Below are 24,425 nucleotides of genomic sequence, written 5' to 3'. Positions count from 1 at the left end.
CTTTTATAGTTTTATATGACTTGGTCTGAGACCAAGACTGAGGCACAACTCCTGAAAGTTGGACATACAAGTACTGATGGACAAAAAGCAAACAGAGAGACAAATCATGCAGCACAGGCTTGGCTGGTCACACAGTCCCTCTTTGCAGTTTCATCACCCTTTCCCCACCTCCCACTCCCTCCCTGTCCCTTGTCTTCTCAAACTCATTAGCTCCCTTGTCCCTTTCGCGCTCTCTTCACTCTCTCCCACACTTCTCTTCCTTCAGGCCCTTGTTTTTCCTTACTCTCTCCATCATAAATTCTCCACACCTCCAGCAGGCGCAGAGAGGAGAAGTCATTTTTATGAGCATTTTTACTGCACTGGACGAGGACAATAACAGGTATCTGGAAGCTGCCTGAGTGTAGGAGACACAGACACACCTCGGCAATCAATCTGCAGTCGATACTGTCAGGTTCAAACCAAACTTGAATAATTTCGGGAGACGACAAAGTCATATAACAAGTCTTATCTGTTGTTTCTGCTGAGCAGTAAAGCTCCCAGTGCAAAAAAATAAATAAAAAAATGCAGCGACACTGTGCGTTACTTGTGCACTGCAGCATACAGAGCCAGTGTCACAGTGTGTTCTTTGGAGACCTGTCTACTCCAAGCCTGTGGTTTACATATACATCAGTGTGAACATAAAACCTGAGGTAAATCAGCACACTGTGTGCTGGGGCACCTATATAAGAAGACTTCTACCCAAATGGGAAAGAGAAGAGTGCTTTATCATTTAGCAGCAACCTGAGTGTGAGATTTTTATTGATTTATTCATAAATTATTTATTTCTGGTATTAGACTGATAACATATGAAGCCCTTCATGTTATGGAAAGATGGTCCGCCCTCTTACAGGAGAAAATGGCCACTTATCCATACATATTAGCTGATCGTTAAGATTAGTCAAGAATAGATTAACTCATTAATCAATAAACTGCATGCTGTGATGTGACATTAATAGACCAACATCAATATTATTTTCATGTTCACAATAACCATGTAAAATATGTCTACCAGGAACTGCGTCTCAGAGCTTATGGCTACATTCACTCAGCAGGTGTTGATGCTTAATTCCAATTTTTATGCTGAAATCAGATTTTTTTGTTATGTGGTCATTAATATTATTATTAATTACAATGAGGCTTCTGTGTGGACGGTTTACGCCACAAAGTGACCCTCAGGTGCAGAAGAACTTCGAGGTCACACAGCAGCGCTCTGTTTACAAAAGTAATAATAGATGGAGCCGTTTGTGGATCAATTTTTAAGTTGATTCAAAAATGGGAGCCGGCATGATCATCACAAGATCCTAACATGAAGAAAGGGAATAAAAAGAAGCACAACTAATAGCGATGGTCTTTTGTGGAGCACAGATTGCAATTTCTGTAGAGCAGTCTGATTAGATGAAATGGGCACTGACACAGATGTCTTTCATAATTTTATAATAATAATTTTTAGTGATTGTTTTTTGTCCTAATTTACTGCGTTTGGCTTCTTCTGGTGCAGAACCATGATGCCTAAATGACATAAAAGCCAGATAAAATGCGACATGATCGTTCAGATTGCAGACGCTTTGAAAACAATCAGATACGTATCCAAATTAGTACCACATATAGAAGTGGCATAGATCCAATATTCGGGAGGTGAAAATATCGGAATCGGTTTGTTCAGACTGCCATAAAAAAATGGACATATGTAGCTTAAGGGCCCAAAAAAGGCAGATTTGGATCACATCTGCCTGCCCTGTGACTAGATTTAAGACTTTTGTTTCTTTTGGCTGAGAAACATCAACTTATGTTTTTCCAATTGTCTACAAATATGTAAAATTAATTCCGTCTGAGGGACAGGATGGACCTCAACTTGAAGAGAACTTAAAGGCCACTGCTATCATCCATTTCCTCAAGCAGAAAGACAGAAACCTCCCATGCTGGCTTTAAGATTACAGCTCTGTCACACCACAGCCGGCTGCGCTGACGTTGTAGGAGTGCTTTCGCTAACAGTCAGGGTATAAATCATTCATCTCCATCTGTCACATCACCTCACTGTGTCAATGATCCTCTGTCACCATTTATTTGGAGGCGATGATTCTGTGATCTGTGTGCAGACTGGGCCTGAGCCAAACAGCATGAGGAGTTATTTTTCATCCTTGTCCCAGTCAAACGTGACGTAGACCAACATGCAACCTTAGTTGTTCTGAATGCTGTCAAACTGTAGCTATCAAGGACTGGTTTCCTGGATTGTTTAGATGCGTTTCTGATTCAGCAAACCTGAATCAAATGGCTGAACTTCCTCTAAATAATTAGGTAATTACAGAGTCATAATTGCCTAATTATTTTATTCATACATGTTTAAGCAGAGCTGTTTCAAAGGATGAGAAGAAAAAATTTAATGAACACCAACCATTCTCCTAAAGCTTCAGAGATTGTGAGAAGCAGAGTAAAGACTTCTGGCCAAACTCTGCTTGCAAGGAGAAAACACCAAAATGTTTTGAGAGATTATCTTTTTTCATGAGTAAGTGTTTCAAAGCAATAAAGATGATTGATCATGATGGAAAATTTGGAGGGCAATTAGAAATTTAACCTTTTTTAAACTCAGGGTATATCTTGAAACTGATAACCAATGCATCACTGTTTACAAAAATGACATTGTGAAAACTTTCAGATTTCGTTTGTTTTCCAGTCTCAATAACAGACCAGAATAGTTTCTGGTGAGTATCTTTGTTTACCTTAAAACCTTAAGTTCTTCCAAAATCCAACTTGCCACCCAGCACATTCACACATGATTCACAGAAGGATGAAAAAAAAGGAACATTTTTCAACCACAAGTTAAACTTAAACAGCATTCGTGCATGAGTTTTTGACTCAAAAAAAATAACGCCTCACATTTTGCTGTTATTAAAACATGAACAGGAGGTACAACCTGAACCCCACATATAGATACACTGTCAGCTATCTTCTGAGTCAGAGCCCCGTCTCCCATATGCTTCATTAATCCAAACTCTATATTACATAACCGTACTAAATGCTCACAGCAGTGTAAGGGTGCAGCGACTCCCTAAATCCTGCCAATGCGTGCGCTCCTGCTTGCATCTCTCTGAGTGTGCATGAATCAGGAAACATGTGTGACAGACAGAGAAAATTAGGTAGAATGAATGGCTGCAGAGTTGCTCAGTTTGTAGTCTGCATTTGTTGGGTTTCTCTGTACTGCATGTCAGATGGAGACACGTTTTCTCCCTTAAGGAGGATTCTGAGTGCAGATTTGTTGTGTGTGGGTGTAGGGGTGTGCACGGGGTGTGTGTGCGTGTGTGTGTGCATGCATTCCCAGTTATTGCTGTGCAAACAGACAGGCAGGGTTGGACATCAGTTGTCAATTCTGTGCTCTTCTTTCTTCCATGTGAACAAACACAGGATTTAATCATAAACAGAATAAACTGCTGAGTTTGTTTAACCCATGAAACATACATAAACACTCTTCTTTGTGCAGTATGAAGCCTTGTGTAATGATAGCAGCAGCAGCAGCAGCTCAGTGTAGGATTGAAATCTTCTACCACTCTTTCCCTCTTAAGGCCACAAAGCATTGCTTATACCCTGCTATCAAACAGCAAAATCTCAGTGACATTAAAATACATCAGTGAACAGAGCCATTTTGCCTCTCGCTCCAGGGACAATGTGCACACACCATCTGCATCTGACTGCAAAGTGGGAATTTTAAACTACAGTACATATGGCAGCTTGTCGCCAGGAAACAGTTTGTATCAGGAAAGCAAATATGCATACCTTTATGAGACATCAATCCCAGGTTATCTCTCACTATGAACAAAGACACATTTGCCCAGACACTCATGTAAATTACAAACTCTGGCCTTGCTTGCTGACAGAAAAAGACTTCACCAAACAGACATGGCGGCAGTCAGAAAGGGGGGGCGAGAGCCTCAATGCACCACTGAAGCTAGCGGAAGTATTAAAGCTCCCCTTTTTCCAATTATTCACAGTTACACACTCAACTGGTCAAAACAACACAGCTGAGTTTGAAGCTCTTTCGCTGGATCATTGGAACAGGCTCTGACCACAACTAGCAAGTAGAGGAATAAAAATAGAAGCCAGAAACTGACAATTTGAGAAAACACCAAACAAAAGCAGTCCTGGAAGCTGAAATTTTACTTGCACTTTTTGTAAAGTATAACAGACTAAGTTGCCAATCAAAAACAAACGCCTGGACCTGTATAAACAAATCTAGTGCAATTACAATGAAGACAAACAATATGCATGAGCAATAAATACATACATAAACCCAAACCTAAAACTGGAAGATTTTCATTATATTCTGATGATAAATAACATTAAGAAGACAACAAGATTTAATCAGTATTTATCCTACTTCCACCTCTGTTCACACCAACAGACAACTTTTCAATCAGACTTCTTGAATAACACATTGTGGTGGTTTATTGTCTTTGACCTTTCACAACCCTATAGGCACCTAAACAAGACAACGTACTTTCAGGAGGCTCCCCATGCTGCGTGACCTATCTATGCACTCCCTCACCCTCCCTGCCCCCCTTCTAATTTCCTCTGTCTCTAAAATCCCATCCCTCTCTTAGTTTCCATGGCAACCCCATCCTCCATTTCCATGACACCTGCCTGCTGTCCGAGGGGCACGTGGAGAGTTGACACAGAGATGAAGTAAAAGAGAGCAGGAAGAAGAGTCAGAGAGGAAAGAAGAGAATTGATGCCATTTGATATTTTTAAAAACCTGTAGGAGAGATCAAATAAAGCAAGATGGGATACTTGGACATTTTACACAGCAGTCTCTTCCAGTTCTGTTCAAGAGAACCAATGTGCTGTTAATTAACATCATGACAACTACAGGATGTCAGGAACATACATGTATAACAATGTTTTAGTATCCTTTCTAAGAGACAACAGACAGAAAATCCTGTGATATTTTACAAAAGATGTTTTTTGGGCATAAAATTCACTGCCTGCTGTTTCCATGAATAAACAAAAATAAGGACCAACAGAATCAACAACAGGTTTTCACATAAAAACAACATGAACACATTTCAGGAGGAGACACTGAAACTTTGCAGTGTACATGTGTATCGTGTCAAGCTGTTATGAGGTGTAACTTTGCAGTCTGCTGCCATTTATACAGCAAAAGGAAAAACATGTAAACACAAGTAAGATAAAATAAAAGACAACAATCATGCGAAAAGAATATAATCTGATCCAGCGAAAAAGTTAAAAGCGTAACAAAAGCCAGCATTAAGAAATAAACCGGTAATAAAGAACATGATAAACAAAACTGAGCAGTAAGAGAAAAGAAGGGATTTTTTCACAATCACTGTTATTCCATTTGAGTCCACAATTGTTCCCCAAAGAACAGAGAAATGGCTTCTTACTTAAGGTAGATATCAATGCAAATGCTTGGCTTCAAACTAAGCTACAAACTAACTGAATTTTAGAAAACAGAGTTTTATTTTGGCTTAGACTTAAACCAGTAAAGGTTTTTTTAAGCTGGAAAAAGTTTGTGTTGATATGCAAGCTCAGAGGCTGCTATGACTCAGACTCTTCATTTCTGGCTTGAGTTAAAAGAAAAGTTTGACAATTTATTTTTGGAAAGTACTGCCATCTTGGCATATCAAAGACTGATGTTTTGCCAAAACCAGTGGAGTGATGTGGCAGCCAATGAAATTTGTGTCACAAGGGCTGATCGGTACTTTGTAAAGGACTGATGAGTTAAATAGAAAAGTAGAAGACGTGATGGTGTAAAGGACTGACAAGTTAAGAAGAAAAGAAGATGTGATGGTGAACAACTCTTTGTATGTGACTGGCAGGTTGGGATTTTCCAAAAACTTAATGAGGTAAAGGTTCAAAACACTTTGGTTGGGCGTTGGGAAGGATCACAACTGCACTTTGAAAGCAACCTTTCACCACCTTTTAATTGAGCATCTAAAAATTATTCTAAATTTAGCCAAGAGGCCTGCAGCATATTTCTGATTGTATTTGAAAACGCTGACCTCATTCATATACAGTAGTATCCAGATCTTTAACACATTTGGTAAAGATTTGTGAATAAATTAACTTTTATTTCCTGACCCCTGAAGTGCAATGCAACATCTGCCTTACTTGAAAATTATGTTCTCCTGTCTTTCCCATATTAAACAATTGCTAAATTTTGGAGACAGGAAGTCATGGATTTCAAATTAAATGTTCTTAGAAATCCCAATCATCTTAAAAAAAGAAAAAAAGAAAAGCAGACTTAGAAAAAAAAACAGCAACATTTTTTAGGAATTGTCAAGCGTTTACTAAATTTTATTGTAGGTGGCAAAGTTATCAAACTTTTTTTTACGTCACTTTACTACTACTAAATCTAAATTTGGTCTAATGTGAAGATGGGATGAGATAGAAAGCTGAAGATTTCAGGAATTGTTTTGAATATTTGAGTGGTGAAGCAAGAAAATTTTAATTGAAATTAATGTAAAGTACTATTGAAATAGATTATTTTAAAGTATGATGCATTTATTGTTCTGGTTCACTATGTATAAGGTAAGAGCTCAGAATAGGAAGCCAAAACACCACAGATTTACAAGTTTGTCATCTACAGTTACAGTTCTTCTATTCTTATGCATAGCTTTGCAATGTGAAGAAATTGTGACAGCTAGTTAGCTTGCATTCAAGTAAAACATGTAAGAGGTTGTACAATTAATTAAAAACAAAAATTATTTGACTATTACCCAATGAAATAAATATTGCAAAAATCTTCTGAATCAAACAACGGCCTGTTGAAATAAAGCAATGTTGAAAGAAAAGGTCATGATAAAAAATAGAGAAAGAAGGCAAATAAAAGAAAGTAAATTTCAAAAATATAAGATGTCAGAACTTAACAGAAGAAATACATTTTTGGTGTTCCGATGAACACACACCTGATAGTGACATGTGTGTATATTTGAGGTTAGTGTATTTGTTTGTGTCAGAGTGTCCACTCACTTTGGGTGTGGGACAGGAAGCAGTGGAGAGGCGGGAGGTTGCCTGGGCGCGAGGCGACTCGGAGGGCGTGGTACTGAGAGAGGCTGCATCCCTGGGTAACACCTGCACACCCCGCGAGATGATGGAGTCTGGGATCTGAGATCAAACATATACGCAAACACGCAGTCATCTAAACACAATACACAGACTATGTAATCTCTTACACAGCCTAACTTTGTTGCCAAAACTTTTGTGTTGATTTTATATGACTATAGCACATGGCTCCAATTAAAGCTCCCTTAGCATTTATCAATCACAAAATGCTTACAGAAGTTATTTTAAGTACTGTAAGTAAGTCTCCCCAAAATGCAATTCATCAACAGAGAGATTTAGAGATTTTTCACCAGAGGTAAGTAGTAGTTACATCTACTCAGTTACATTTACTTCGGTAACTTTCTGTAAAAAATGTACTTTTAGGAGTAGTTTTACTATCATGTTGCCAGAAAGAAAGCCTCAAATAATGTGATTTTTTTAATTCAAATCATTTATTGTCTAAAATGCACACGTTTATTACTTTCATCTTGTGATTTGTACTTGTAGATAACATTTTTGCTATTGTTGTAGGGCTATTTTATACTTCTTGCACTTTTTTAAGTGACATTCTTTCAGACAACAAAGTGTGTCTTTTTATTGTACAAGGAAACATGTTTCTGTGCACATGACATATAAATGTTGAAGTTGAAAGTGATTTTAGCCTAAGGTGAGGGGGTAGGGTGTCCCAATTTTATCCTCAGGAAAACAAATTTATGTTGACTTGCTTACTTAGTAAAGCAAAGCACAATTTGTTGTTCAAGTTAAAAAAAGATACAATAATAAGATTTGGAATCAATATGTGAACATTTCTTGAGAAAAAAATTGTAATTTTATCCCATGGCTGCACATATAATCCACAAATTTGGACATAGACACGTAAACGAGCCACAGCAAATCAATTTTTTAGCATTTGTAAGAGGAAACCGTCAGTCTGTGCTGATGAAAACACAATCTTCTCACACTTAGGACATGTTGATGAAAAGTGTTGTTAACGATGGGTGAGATTTTTGCATGGTGGAGTCTTACCAAAATGCATCTGTGACTGGACAATGAGGTGGGATGTTACCCTGACAACACAGCCATTAAGAAGGATCCGTGCTGCAGACAGGACAGGACAGGATGATGGGAATGGAAACATGCTCTCTCAGAACATAGTTGTGTGCAAAATTTGCAGACTTCAGCCGTCAGGTGTATCTTATGTAAGGTTAAGCCAAAGCACCGGGATGCTAATCCATTCTGGCATAGAGTTCACTGTCCAACAGGAAGCTATTCAACTCAGGATTAGGAAATGACATGATGACATAATGCACTTGATGATACAGATAAAAAAAGCTGTACGCACACAAATTCATGTAGAAGTAGTCTTTTACATGGTTTAACATTAATTGGCAATGAGTGATGCTTAGTGACACACCAGGGACTTTTAACACAATGCTTTGCATGAATGATGTGCGAAGATGTCAAAAACAATTGCTTAAACTGGATGCAATCAAGCTTGATGACAACAAAATAAAGTGAACAATCCTCCCCTCTCATCTGTCCTGGTACCTTGGCAGTGATGGATGCAGAGGTGATGTGGGAGGAGGAGCTGTCCTCGGTGGATGCCACCCCGCTGTCCTTCTTCTCCTCATCCTCCTCCTCGCACTGCACACCTTTGTCTTCTGTCTGGCGGCGTGGCGAACTGTTGGGAGGCGGCGAAAGGGGTGGCGGTGGCGAAGGCAAGTCCTCCAGTTCGTCTACCACCTCTTTTACTTTCACCACCGCGTCCCGAAGGAGGTCGATGGCGTGCGGCAGCGCTGGGAGGATGAACTGAAAGCATTCCTGGGGCAGATTGATATTAAACACACTTGTTTGTAGCTCTTTTTTGAAAATAGCATCAACAGTAGAAACATAATGAAAGCTTAGAATTTTTTTGCATAAATTTTAAACCCAACAACTATTTAAATATGTAATATCTTTCTTTCTAATGATAAAAAATACTCCCTGAAAACTAGCTTTGAACAGAAATGGTGTAATGCATCATATTGTTGAGTTGTCAGAACACTTCCTCTGTATAAAACTAAAATGCAAATCCAAGATAGATAAAGAATTACATTTTATGCTGTGAAAAATCATACTTGTATCAATGCAAATCTGAGGAGAGAGATGACAGGGAGTCTGGGAATTTACAAGGAGAGTCTTGTTTGCTTTTCTGTGAAACTAACTCGTCACAGTGCCGACTAGAGGCCAAATCTCTAAAGTGCTTCTCTTTTCCATGTCTTTCCAGCTCCGTTTTCCTCTCTGTGTCAGTGTGCCTGTGGGCTTCTCAGCAGTGCTAAACGCTCTATTCTCCTCACTCTCAAGACAAGAGCTAATCTGTGAAATTATTTATTGCTCTGTGTATTTTAAGCATTGAGTGGATACATTATTTATCCACCACACACTTTACACTGGCTGCCAACGGGCTTTCATTGCAAGCTTCCCACTCCACAATCTGTTGTTATCTAAGATGGACTGAATCTGGCAGGATTAACCTTGATTTGAGGAAATTCCATATACCCACACTGACATTGATGCATGAGTGAAACAGCATTTTCCTCCTGTCTGCATGTTTAAGGCAGACTATTGGACCACCAAGTGTAACAGAAAAAAAGTGGCTTATCTCAGAAATAGTGTAATGTCTGCTAGGAAACCTTTGCACACATTTCTTGCATTAAAGTTGATCTATTATGCTTCCTTGAATGGGTTAGGATGGGCCTATAAGCTACACCAAACATTTTCATTACATATTTTGTGAAAATCTTAGTTTATGAGATTTTAGTCTGTTCAGTTCTGCCTATTTCGAGCTCCTTTCAGAATGAGCTGTTTTAGGGCCTCCTGTCACTTTAAATCCAAATAAGATGCCGCTGGCCACAACTCACTTATTTGTTGGGGGGGCGTGAGTTAACTGGCTGCAAACAAATGTGCAAATATACAGCCGTACAACTTTGAAAAGCAGAATTGGAGCCTCCTGCACAACCAACAAGAATGCAGCAAGTGGTTTCTGGATGGCAAGTCAACAACAAAACGCTCTTTTCCAACAGCCGTTGTACAACCCATACAGCATAAAACCATCTGACCCAAACATGCTGGAGCTCAGCCTAGGTTGCTAGGTGATGGGTCTAGGGTTTAGGCAATGCCTCCTAATTTGTGACGTTACAATTTTAAGGTTTTTAAAACGGTTAATTTTTCCAGACACCAAAGAATATTAACTTATTGCCAAAAATGGCTGGGTGTCTTTTTAAAGCATTTAAACTGTTTCCAGAAGCTGTAGAAACGCAAATAGACGTACAAAAATGTTCAAACACAAAGAAGGCCAACAACTTCCTTGAAGACTGCTAATGGCTAATCATAATGTGTTTTAAGTCTAATCTGAATCTGGAGATCTAGGTGGTGAGTTGAGACGAAGCAAAGATGATGTTAAGAGCCTGGAGATATTTCTTCTCTCCAAATTTGAGTTTTCATTGAGTCCTAGGAACATTTTGAAGGTACATCAAGAGTGTTTATTTTTATTTTTATTCACCGTTTTGTCCTAAAGGAGAGTAAATGTCAGGAACAATAAAGAGCATAGTCACAGGCTATACTGCCAATGGACAAAAGTGCAAGAGGAAAAGGAGTAGTGTTGTTGTCAGAGTGGGTCATGGGGGAGGGTAGGAAGATCTGAAGACCAAGGGAGAGGCGGTTTAAGTGAGAGTTTAACAGAAACCAAAACCACAGGATTGTAACACTGACAATATATATATATAAAATAGAAACAAACAATAAGTTGCATACCTAATCGGGTAATAATTTGTGACTGTGAATTGAGTTTCAAAATCTATAAGGTTAAAGGAGAAACATTTGAGGAGGTTACAAAGTCATCTGCTCAAGAACTGGTGAGACTTTTATAAAATGTTAGACTTATTATCCAATCATCTACATCCTCTGTGAGTTCAAGTATGACCAAAATAGGTCAGATCCTTTCTATAGCCAAGCTTTTGTCTTATGCAGGGCAGTGTTAGAGTAATGTGCACATATTCATAACGCTACATGTTTCCAAACCGGTGTTTGTACTTTTTTCTGATTCATAAACTAGACCCAAAGGCAGAACTGCTTCTGCATTCACTCCACCAATCAAAAAACATATCTTTGCTCCGATGCAGTTGTTACATATTGTGGCACCATTCATGAATTTAGGCGAACAATATTTAGTAATATTTAGTAAAATATATATACATATTTATATAAATTACAGCCAGAGCAAATTGCATCACATTCACACAGACCAGAGGAGTTTGCGTTAAAAACCTGTCAACTTTTAAAATCTGCATAACCGCAATTTAAAGAAAAAAAAAAAATCGTAATTTCTGAAGCAATCCTAATACAGATTTTATTACAGTTCTGAGTGGTTTTTCTTCCATTTTGTTGTTCTTTTCCAATTTAGTCAATCACTTCTGCAGCTGCCATGTTTGTAGCTAAGAGGGATCATGTAAACTTATGCAAAAAAAAAGAAGAGGAAATCTTTTGCATCTGTGGTACTGCTGATCATATTTGCATCTAGTTGTAATAAGTGGAATATGTGCTGTTCATCTGGAGCAGATACAAAGCAAACATTGCATCCATAACAGCTGGAAGAATTGAGGCATTTCTAGCACTTGGCAAACAGACAGTTTCCACACTAGAAACAACAGCAATGGCATCTTTTTACCATTTTCTTTTAGCACAAATCAGACTGTTTCTATTATGTGCTGAAAATGAATACAATCAACAATTGTGAGGAATCAAAGTAAGTGGATATTTCTTTTTTAAGACATTAATGTCTGTCTGATTCTGATGTTATTGCCAAATGGTTACTTGGAAGTGGTATTGCAGTGTATCTCTGTTCTTTTTGTTTGAACAGAGATGTTTATTTTCCAGACATTTGTAAGACACGGTCTAATCATTAGATTTTATTCCTGCATAATAGTCAGAAAATTTTCATCCTTTACTCATTTGATCTTTGTCTTTGAATTGAATTGACCAGAGGCGAAACTGTATTAATCCATGTGAATGTTTTCTTTTTAAAATTATTACCTTTATGGAAAAACTGTATTACTGGCGCACTATTTTCCAAATCACAGACTCCAAACCAATGTTAAAATTAGTCTAGTTTATACACATTTAATAAGATATGTCCCACAAATCCCAGCTATTAAAATATTCACACAATCTGTCTATGTCGTTTTTGACTTCTGCAGCTAAAAATTCACAATGAACACTTTGACATTAATAGGCTTCATCTGCCTAGCTCAAGTGGACTTCCTTGTTATCGTTATGAGAAGAGATCAGCGTAATAAGAGCCTCCAATGAGCTGCCAGGACCTTTAAGTTTACCTGGGGTTTGACGAGGGAGACACTAATATGGCAGCAGATGGGGGAGGAATGAGGTGTAACTGATGGAACGGAAAATAAAACTGATCGAGTAAAGCCACCGTGTAACAAGACAGAGATGGATGTGTTGGACACCAACGCAAGGAGGGAGAACAAAAGAGCGAGAGAGGAGACACTTGTGGACCTACATGGTTTCATATTCATATAGACAGAAGGCAAAGCAATAAAACCCCAAGGAAAATATAGTTAATGTATCTATTGATTAAAAAAATTCTGGCAAATGCAAACGGAACTTCACATTAAGTCAGAAGTAATTAAATTTACAAATATACAGTTTATGCATATCGACATATAAATTAATTTATGCAGCACGAATGGGTGTCATGTCTTGGAGCAAGGAGAATGCAAAGACAACGATCTCCATACAAACAGGCCAAAGCTTAACAAATGCACTTTCATTCTTATAATACATTTGTTATGAGTTTTGTGCTCAGACTTTAAGACACTTGTTATTTGTTTTTATTTTAGGTGTGGGGAGAATTAATGGAAAATAAATAAAAAAAGCAACCGAAGTCAATCAAGAGGCACTTTACTACGTTATGTGCAAGTCTGGCTCCTTAGAAGCAAAACAAAACAAAAAATAAGGGTGGCTAAAAAATCTTGGCAATGGTCTGTAGATTTATTCCACAATTCACAGACAAACTAAAAATACAGTCAATAAACTAGAAGTATGCCCTTTTATACATCCATGTACAGCCTCTGGGGCAACTGATGTTTAATGATTTCTTGTCACTGCATCAAAAATCCCAAATAAAAACTAGAGATGCAGCAAAAACGATCACGTTTCCAATTGATCAATCATTGCACAGAACCAAAATCAGCCATATTCCGACCTCCAACGTTGAAAACTCATCAATTGGATCTTCTTCCAGAATACCACAAAGTTCAAGTACCAGGTCCTGGAGACAAAACACTCTTAAGTGTGGATGGTGTTATTGGATGGAGAAGACTCAGAGTAAGATTTTCTGGTGAATTTGTGTTTTTCAGCTGATAAAGGGAAGGCTGAGTAAAAGGGATTTTAAAAAAATTCATTCAGGCTTTCTGTAATGAAACATGTCAGAGTTGAAAATATGGACAGCCTTTCAGAAATCTTTGATTTTAAGTAATGCTCTCTAGTCTTGAAATAATGGTTCTGCAGATTCACTCTTTTCCTTCATATGTGGTTTTTGTGTTCTGCTATACATGTTGAAACTGGTGGACAATCGTATGCGTCATGTCAACAACAGACAACTTTATCATTTCCTACCTGGGAGCCTTTCTTACTTCCTGGTAAGTTGATGATGAGCGTCTTGCCTCGGATACCGCAAACAGGTCTGTGAACACAGATCCATTATGAAACAACATGATTCAGAACTGCATGTTCAGTCAATGTGAAAAAAAATGCACATCAATATTGTATTATTGTAATCAATTTCGACATCCTAATGTTGCAATATCATTTGCAAATGTCACCAAGAAGGAGAAGAGTATTGACTGATGTCACCATTTAGGATTTGTCTTTAAATGTTACATTTGTGTTGTTGTGTTTGTTGGACCTGGAAAGCATGCCTAATGGTGTGACATTGAGGGATCCCATCAGCATTGCCAGAGACATCCCAGGAGCCTCCCGCTCTATCACCTCCTTAGTGGCCTGGAAAGAAACACACACACGGAGAACCACAGAACCAAGTGTGATTGTTGTCTAAAACTTATGCTAGCTCTGCTATCAGTCTAAAAGTATGAACCTGCAGACCTGTTCTTCAAATGTTAGAATGAAATCAAAGAAAGTAAAACTATTTTATAATGTTTTTTTGGTGTCATCCAACTCAGAAATACAAAATATGTTCTTATTGATATTTCTAGTTCAGATTTAGTTGTTTAAAATGCAAAATATAACTTGGCAAAAATAGTTTGACACTTTCTGTCTGATCTATTCATAAACAATGAAATTGCAAAAAAAAAAAAAAAAGTGCATATAAGATGCACTTTTTGAGTTTGGTTTGCTGGGCTATACAGTCATAATAAAAATGTCAAGACTCAAATGACAAATGTTCACAAAATATGAAAAAACCTCAAATCTAATCTTAAGTGGTAAAAAAAGACCCCAATAAAACAAGCAAACAAAATAAAATACTGCAAATTTTCTCATGTTGTAATCAATAGCATATAGGACCTCAATGAAGAATCAATCAAATAACCATACATGTTTTTGCTATATTAGAACTTCAATTACAGAAAGTTTAAAGAATACATTTTGAACAAATAAGATCTAACAATGAAAATACAAGAATATATAATAATGCAAAGTATTCTTACACACAAAAAATATTTAAAATGTTTAATAATCACTCTAAAACAAATCTGGTAGATTGTGCTCATACCTAGTGACTATTTTGGTTTTGTTGAACTGACTTTAATTTTAGACAACTTACAAAATCAGTCCTTTAACTGCATAAAGAAAGGAGCTAATTACTAATTAAAATGTGCTTGGACAACTTACAAGCAGTGATGGCATAGTTACTTTGAAAAAGTAACTTTAATCGGATTACTGATTACTCCTTGAAAAAGTAACTTAGATTACTGATTACTTGATTTTGGAAAGTAACTAAGTTACATTAAAAGTATTTTTTTAGTTACTTTCAGCAGCTGCTAACAACAACTCTCCGCCACCTGTGAAAATTACATTGGTCTTTGCCAATACTTAATTGCAAGTTATTTTATAATGGTAATATCAACTATGTGTCTCCACTTACAAGGTTGTACTGAAGGGGAGATTGTTTAATGGCCTGCAAGCGACTTTAGATAAAAAAACAAGCAAAAAGCTGCTTATAATAATCGGTCTTGGCGACAGAAACTAAAAATAGTTCCTGTTTTTCCAGCAACAAAATGCACATTTCCCTCTTCCATCCATTGTTTATGTTTCTGTCACTGCTGATACTCTCGCATAGAAATGGTGGTCACTCCCCAAGACGCGCAGAGGAAATAAAATTTAATTAGAAAAGAAAACACACAGTAACGCACAGTAACTCAAAGTGATTTCAATAAGTAACTGTAGTCTGACTACTGGATTTGAAATAGCAACGCGTTAGATTACTCGTTACTGAAAAAAGTGGTCCGACATCACTGCTTACAAGATAACAAAAAAAATTACTTTTGGACCATAGTAGCATCTGAACCCATTCAAGAAGAAGGTCTGAACTAAACTGAGAATCTTAAAGAATCCAAAGTAATGTACAGTATTTCCTCAAGTAATTTGGTTACTGTATTTGGCACTGAATGATAGGCAGCAGGAAAGATGAAGTCTCCTTTAAAAACTATGTTGAGTGAAGTGATTCTTGAAACTCAACAACAGGAATGCAGAGAAAATATTTAAAAGTGGAGGAGCCCCTTATATGCACCCTGTGAAAAGGAACATAAAGAAGGGAGAAAAAAGGAAACAGGAGACCAGAAGAAGTGTTGGGATGGATTTGTTTTGAAGTAAATTCTAGTTTAACTAATTATTTTTTTTTACGTTTTAGTTGTTCCTCTGCTTAGTGAGATAATGAATTATATTTTTTCATTATGTTTCATTATGTGCAGAGAATCTATCAACATGGAGATTAGTTGGAACCAGACTATGAGGTTATGAAATATTAGAAAATTAGATTTTAAGAAAGGCCTACAGTGATACCCTTTATCACAGAGAAATGACATTTTTCATAATCAGCAATTTAATGTAAATGAAAGTAAGATGGGGTTTTATTTTCCTTTTTTAAATTTAATTAGCTTGGTCTGAAGATAAGAGTAATATTATTTGGTAGCACTTTGTAATACAGCATCCACTTTTCCAGAACTTAGAAAAAAACAACCGTCCCCAAGCTTGCTTCCACAAAAAAAGAGATCAACTTTCAAAAGCAGAGGAGTTTAACATCCAAAGGTTTAATTGCATGGGTTTAATGGGAAGAGAAGATATTTCCCCAGTGATTTAAGAGACCAAATCAATATCGACTGCTAATGTAGATAAATGTAGATGTGGAAGAGATAGTTAAGGCTTTCTTTTCAGCGTTCAGACAGCCGAGACGTAGACTGGGTAATTTGGTAATGGATTCAATAAAACACATAACATGCGAAATTTAACAGCAGACACAGACAATTTGGACAGATGCATGGAGAGTTTTGGAAACAATTTGATATTGCAATTCCGAAATAGAATGTGACTTTATGTATTTTCTGTCCACAAAAAAGCATTTTGTAGTGTATTTAGACATATACTGTATGTCGAACAATGGAGTTAAGTTACACAAAAAGAAATCATTTATTTATTAATTAAAATAATGACTGATCTAAACCTGTCTTCCACTGAGGTTTAATAACATTTTATCCATCTTGTGTTCGGGAAGAAACATTATTTTGCAGAAAAGCTTTCTTATTAGAGACACACAGCACTCTTTAAGATGTACCTCCAAGAATAATTTTCAATGTCTATGCCTACATGTGCTTTTGTTTACATATACACAGTAAAAACAAGAAATAATATATAAAATGTAAATACAAAGAAGAATAACATCAGTAATACTAATCAAAATAGCCACGAAATACAATATACCATCAAATGACAAATGGAGACAAAATAGAAATGTGGTGACCAGCCAACCATTAATGACAAGTAGTCAAGAGGAATGTCTCTATAATCCACAAAATTCATATTAGGCAACAGTAAATTTTCATTTTTACATAATAAGGTATCACAAAAATATTATACAGCAAAATAATACCTGATTAGCTGCTTTGTATTAATACCCTTCATTTAATTTCTTCTGGAATACATTAGTAATCACAGAGTATACAATGTCAATTATTTCATGAAAATGTTAGCATAAAACAACGGAGGGAACTTTTTAAAATATCAAAAAATATTGGGGGATTATTAAAATAATAACTAGATATGAAATTAAGTTTTGTCTTTAAACTATCATTCCTCTTACAGAAAAAGCTTTTGATAAAGGAAGCACTTCTACTCCTTTATTTCCCCTCTGACTACAGGACTAATTAGTGGTAATCAGTGTTGTAACACATGTGTGTGATCAGCAAAAGCAAGCTGTTAATGAAGCAAATGCAGCAGGAGACATGTGCCTCTCAACACACATTCAAACCTAAAAAAGCTCGTCTACGACCTTCATTAGAGATCATCACACCTGTAGTTTGCAGAACTGTCTCATAAGCAAGACATCTTGCAAAAGTGTGTATATTCCCTACACTTTCTCATATGTTGTGACTTTAGAACCACAGACATGTGTGTGTTTTATTGGGATTTCAGCATGCTTTTTGTTAAATTAAAGAAATAGACTATTTGGCTTTCAAAAAGTATGATGTGCATCTGTGGTTATGCTTTTTGAGTCATATTTGTGAAACTCCCTTTCTTTGCAATTATTGCTACATAAAGTTCACTTTTCCTGTAAGCTTAGTGTTAATATTGTAGAGAAAAATTTGCAGTATCCAAAACATTTTCTATCAGGAAATGTATTGTTATTATTATGGCATTATCTATATTTATTTTTATCCATTTTCCCCATCAGATCTGACCGGTTCCCCTTTAGCTGACGAAGAAAAACATCCCAGCAGAATGATACTGCCTCCACCATGTCTTACCATCCAGTTGGTGTGTTTATAGTGATGTGCAGTGATTGGTTTCCTGATATGAAGTGTGTTGAATGTGGGCTATAAAGTTAATTTTGGCCTCCTGTAATCAAATCTGTGCATTTAATGTTCAATTTTGAATTTGGCTTTAAATAATCTATTTAAAAAAAGCAAAATGACAACAACAATATAAAACGCAATCACCAAAAATAAGTTTCTGTGTTATTATTATGGCATAATCTGCTTTGGCATTGTGCTCATATTTTTTAATTTTAATTACTGTCCCTTATGTACAGCTTTGAGATTAAGCCCACATTGTGCGTTTTTGTTTTGAAATGTCAGCGTGAGTAAAAGAACATAAAGTAAAGCAGGAGATCCGAAAACAAAAGCTTGATAAAAATTGATATAACAACAAGAAACATCCAACAACATACATCCAGTTTCACAGAAACGTTAGGATATTATTTGATCAAAAGATCTTGGTGTTTATTTTTTGTTATCGTTACGTGTGAAAAAAAATATCTTAATTTGATTTAGATTTTAAAATCTATTAATGATGTACTTTGTAATTTGGTTAGCTATACTTTTATATATCTTGTCATTCATTTTTTTTCATATTTTGTTTTCCAGGGTTTGCTAAAGTACAAAACATTGCAGTTTTTGATTGACAAGAAGTTCACATAAGCTCACCTCTGGTGTTACGTCTCTCGGGGCGAAGCCAGTGCCCCCGGTGGTGAGGATGAGGTTGAGTTCTTTCTCATCACACCAATCCACCAGTGTTTCCTGTTGGTAAACATGCACAAAATGCACACTTATGGAAATCGTATGTGAAGATATACACATCACTACAAAACAATGAGAGGAGCAGACCAATTATGTTTACCTTGATTTCATCTATCTCATCTGGCACTATCTTGTAGGCCACGATCATGCCCCCCAACCTTAGAGACAAGGAAGAACACAATGTCATGGCACAGAAAGAAAGTTATTTTCTTTATCATTACAAACCCAGCACAGTTCTCATGGCTGGAGAAATTGTGACATGCATGTTATATGCAAAGAAGATGAGTTAAAACCCAAGGTGATAAGGTGATTAGGTATTTAATTGACAATCTGTTTGGTCTCATGATACTTTACTAACAGAGATGGGGTCATTAATGGGATATATTTATGTAGACTCATAAACAATGTCAAATATGAAAGTAACAAGAAACACTGCAACTAAACAAGGGGGGAAATGCCCTTGAAAACTCCTTATGAAAGGATTTTCCCCAGGATGGCCCAGAGAGAGGATGCTCGGAGAAGTGAACGTCGGATCATGGCGCCCTCCTGTGGTCAGACACAGTATTACACTGTCTAAAAAAAAAAAACCCAGACTGAAGGTGAAGAATCTGCAGAAAATCCTTATGTAACAATTTTCTTTTTTTTTCTTTAGAGATCTATTTTTGTGATTGTAGTGCATCATGTTTCCCCTCCATGACACATAAATGTCATGTTACCCTCCTGCAGCCAACGCTTGGTAACAGTTAATTGTTGTTAATTCTCTATCTTACAGTCTTTTGGAATACTTTTAGAATATTTAGTTATCAAGCATACATAAAGTCAAAATATTAAACTTTAACAGGTTGACTGATGATGTGCAAAAGTCAAAAATGGATCGTTGACAAAAGAGAGCAATTATTTAAAAAAATGCACCTTTAGGATGAAGAGGAGGTTATTCACAAACACAGGTCGTCCCACCTGACATGGTGGCATGGGTGATTTACCAACGCTTAGTGTGCTTTGATGGGAAGGGAGCGGCTTTTGGCAGCTCTGTATGGATTAATGCGTGTTTATATGCGTTTGTGCACGTACGCTCGTTCCTTGGTTTATGTGTTTGCGTGTGTCTGCGTTAGACCTCGCCACAGTAAAGGAGCTGTCAGGACAAATCACCTCTTGTGTGCTCCAGGGGTTTTTCATGCCTCTCCGTTTCAGCCCAAATGAAAATATGCTCTTCACAAATAACTGGAGTTCCTTCCCAGTGTTTCCTTGGCAGCTCTTCCTGTCTGGAGACTCTGGTTGCTGTGTTGTATAATGCTTGGGAGCGTGTGAGAGCTCCTCCGTGCCTTTTTTAATAATTAACAGGGATCACATTTCTTTGCTATGATGTATTTAACATCTTCAGGCGCATTGTTTTACGTATATGATGAACAAGTAAGCAATTTACAGATTTGTGTAACAATAATGTGTATAAGAGACAAAACAGTACCAGTCAGACATTTTGATTCACATATGCAAGCATTGCTAATGTTTTCCCAAACTGCACAGGTGGCCAAATTACAGTGCAATGGAAAGTGAACTACCAACTTAAATGATGCTCAGGTGAATAATAACAATGCTAATGATAAACATAGACAACAATTTTAATAATGAGATGAAAAAAATAACATGTAGTTATATTTAAATGCAAAAACACACAGATTACAGATGTTTATTTTTAAGGGAATACAATGGAAACCATATATTTAAATGCATATAACGTCCCCCAAACAGTATTTAAAATGAAAAAACTTAAACTTCCTATCTTTACTTCAGGCATCATCACAAACTTTATTTCTACATGCAAATGTCAAAATATTGAGAAATATTATATGAGGTTTTTTTCAAAGTCAGATAATTTTTTACATATGCTAGTAGTAATATGCCTGAACATTTTGAGGAAGCTCAGATGATGATATCATGTCTTTGTAAGAATTAGATTCTTGTTCATTTCAGCAAACAAAGGCCACTCAGCAAGGAAGAAAACAAAATGATTTTAGAATTTTTTGGCCATAATGGTCATTGTTGCGCTTGGAGAAAATAAGGGAAAACTTATGGCTTGAGAACCTCATCTAAACTGTAAATTATAGGGATGGCAACATCATATTGTGTAAAAATTTAGATACAGAAGGAATTAGTTCTGCTTACAAAATAATATGTTATCATGAGTAAAGGGTTTGACTTTATTAGAAGGAAAACGTAACATTCTATTTTTGTAATGCAGTTATATATCTTTATGACACAATAGAAATCTATTTGTCAAACGCTTGGCTAAAGGTAGTCAGCGCTGAAGATAGCTTTTTGCCTTCGGTGTGGACAGATCCTAATGCAGCTGGAAAAAAAGAAGAAGAGACGCAAGAAGAGGGGCAGACAAGGAGGAAAACGGGGGTGGATGGGTGAGAGAGTGGCAGTAGTATTGGCCTGAAAGCTTGGACATCTCGGCCAAATCTTACAATGAATAAAAGACGAGCACCGAAAGAAGGATGAAGATGGGAAGCCTGAATAACAAAGAGAGGCACAAAGTGAAAAGAGTGCAAAAAAGGGACACACTTTACAAGTGAGGGAGAATTTGGAAGTACGTGTGTGTGGATGTGTACGCATGCACAAAGGGCTGCTGCAAATCTCAGTGGTTGTGGGACACTTCCAAGAAGAGACCCATCTGCCAGGGTGATTTCATTAATAATACACGCTCTTTATAGAAAGCACTCAATCTCACTCTCTGTATTTTTCTTGCATCCATACACGCACACACACACTACATCCAGGGGGGAGACAAAAGCCTCCTTGGTCATCTCCACACTCCCAGTAGTAACATTGAGTTGAGCCCATTAGAGGTAAGTTGTTGGTTCATCCATATGTAGGAAAGCTCTCAAGGGGTGACCTTTCAACATGTTTGCTGATAGTGGGAAAGGTGGAGGAAAAGAATGAGCTCACTCCTTTAAACCCCTACTGTGTTGAGAGCTGAGAGTGGCCACCACGGCGTTCTACTCACACGCACGATGTGCACACAACCCCAAAGAAACAAACAATATTAAAAAGTGTGCAGAAACACTCCACCCTGCAAGGGTTATTTATGGAATAAATGCCACCATGCTTCAGCTACGCCATTTCTGACAGTTTCTGGCTTTCAAGTTTAATTTCTTTCTTTAAACCATAGCAGCTACACCTAAATGCAAACATCTGTGGTATAATGAACAGGTCATAGTGGATTCATTTATGCTCTGCAATTCTTCCCTTGGATATTTTTGGAGCAAATCTAGACAAACACTAGCTAAGGAGCTGTTTTGTGTTAAATGAATCTTCTCTTATACACCTTGCTCTGGCCAGGAAAATTGGCTTGGTATCAAATGTAAATGGTCAATGGAAAAGACTCATTCTGCTTTTACTTTTAGTATCAGGTAATGTGCAACTGAACCCTGGTCCAATTTTCAACAACATTGGCACACCGGAAGAATATATAGTAGAATTTATAGTAAATATACTAAAAATCATAGAGCAACAAGTGTTCAGCAAAGAAGCTGACTGATCTGGTGCAGGGATTTTTCACGTTGTCTTCATTTAAACAGTCTTCACCACAGGTCTGTCTCTGTGCCCTGGAAGCCTTCAGGTTTGTCTTTGTCCCTGATCAGACAGTGAAATTAGTTCTTGTGTCACACATCTGATTTTTTTTTTCTGGTTATTTTTAGTCCTGGCAGTTTGCAGCACTGAAGAAGATCTTTGCAACACAAGTCAGTGAAGGGTGCTGACAAACTGTTGACTCATGAAAAAATATTCACACAGAGGCAAACATGTGAAGAAAACAGTTACATACACACACACATATAGGAACACCCAGATGGATACACATCCACCGCTTCCTCACCTCCATGTCCTTGAGTCTCAGCGTTCTTTGTTCATCTCCCCTCTGCTGCTAGGTCTAGCCTTCGCTTCACTTCATTTGTCTCCACTCATCATCCGGTACACCTCTAGATGCTCCCAAAAGTGAAACTAGACTGACTGATTCCACGTGAAAAAGCCTACTTGAGAGATGCTGTGATTATAGTTTAAATGTCCTACTGTGGTGCCTCACTAAATCTCACCTTCCATTCCTTCACTTCCTCCTTTTGTTCTCCTGCCTTTTCTCCCTCCCCCCAATTGTTTTATTATTTCTGGCAGCTATGACACATTGAACAAACAGTGTTCAAGCTGGTCATGATGGAGTAAGCAGCAACAAACAAGAGATTTTATGTAAACCATCAGCTCAATGTCAGACAGTAAGGCATTCCAAAAAACAGTAACCAGTGCAGGACACAAATGACTGCTTTTAGTACAAAAACAAAGCTGCAATCAGGCCTTGCAGTGTGCCCTAGCAAGGCCTGATTTATACACATTGTATTTTCTCCACAGTTTGCTAAATTGACGTAAATTTTGTCATCTGTATCCATGAACCAACGTGGGTTTCTGCATGTAACAACATTGAGCCACAATCTGTGTGGCCGGGCTGACTGTGTGTACCAGTAGGGACAATGCAGTAATCAAAGGGTGGCACCAAACACACAGCAAGTAAGCAAAAGCAGCAAGTCAGATTACAGAAAAAGCAACAAGCAATGGTCATTTTTAAGAAAACAATTTTTGATTTTCCCATTTGGTTCATCTCTCAGGAAGGAAAAAAAAAAAAATCAAAAATTTAATTGACCGCTTGGGTAGAAAAATGAATAGACTTTTTCAGCTCTTAGCATTTCAATACTTATACTTTAATCGCCCCTTGGTGCCAACTGATGATCATCAATACACAAATACTTAGCTTTATTTTATCAAAATAATATTTCTACTTTTTATTTTGTTCAGATCTCAGTAATTGACTTGCATTGTGCAAGAACATCAACATTACCTTAGCTTACTTTATTTGTAAAGTTCTCCGGGATGACATTTGTTGTGAATTGGTGCTGTATGAATAATCTGAATTAAATCATTGCTGATGAGCTGATTACAAAATAACAACAATATCAAAGATGCTCTTCTTTGGAAACATAAAAATTTGATCTTGGTCAAATTGGTGCACTCCTCAAACACAAACTACTTAACTACAAGACTTCTGTAGAAATTTTAACTGAAGAAAGAAGACTTAAACTTAAAAAAAAGAACAGGAACTGTAAGCGATGTGATCATTTCTCTACTTTGCCATTTTGTACATTTAAAGTTTTGGTCCTTTTGCACCATTCTACTTTTTTTGGGTGTGAAAAAGCAGCTCTGTAACTACCCTCCTGAAGAAAGCAGCAGATACAGGGAGATGGCAACAGTTTTTCAAATAAAAATGTTATGCTTCTGAATTGTTCCCCTCAGTAAACCTTGGATTTGGAAACATTGGCAAACTTATGAAAATTTCTAAGTTTAGATACAAGAAAGAGACTCATGTTTACAGTTGCTAAGAATAACCACATCATGGTATCATGGTATTTTCTAATATAAGATTATAGATGGAGTTAAAGCTGATTTCTTGAGTAATTTTTTTTAAAAGCTGCTTTTCTAAAGGTT

General features: G+C 37.0%; 1 protein-coding gene across 10 annotated transcripts in view; it reads right to left on the bottom strand.

Moving 5' to 3' along the window:
- Nucleotides 1–24,425, bottom strand: part of gphn (gephyrin) — a 90,136-nt gene that overhangs the window by 29,230 nt on the left and 36,481 nt on the right. For all 10 annotated transcript variants that reach the window (XM_023347633.1, XM_023347638.1, XM_023347634.1 and 7 more), the window contains exons 3-8: nt 18,997–19,054; nt 18,804–18,896; nt 14,054–14,148; nt 13,765–13,831; nt 8,641–8,913; nt 7,021–7,155 (exon numbers count right to left, since the gene is read on the bottom strand). In XM_023347633.1, the coding sequence (XP_023203401.1) occupies nt 7,021–7,155; nt 8,641–8,913; nt 13,765–13,831; nt 14,054–14,148; nt 18,804–18,896; nt 18,997–19,054 (721 nt within the window). The remainder of the gene's footprint in view (nt 1–7,020; nt 7,156–8,640; nt 8,914–13,764; nt 13,832–14,053; nt 14,149–18,803; nt 18,897–18,996; nt 19,055–24,425) is intronic.

This window comes from Xiphophorus maculatus, chromosome 15 (assembly GCF_002775205.1).
Source record: "Xiphophorus maculatus strain JP 163 A chromosome 15, X_maculatus-5.0-male, whole genome shotgun sequence".
Lineage (NCBI taxonomy): Eukaryota > Metazoa > Chordata > Actinopteri > Cyprinodontiformes > Poeciliidae > Xiphophorus > Xiphophorus maculatus.
Note: the sequence above shows the minus strand (reverse complement) of the source record. Positions and strands in the feature narration are given on the sequence as shown.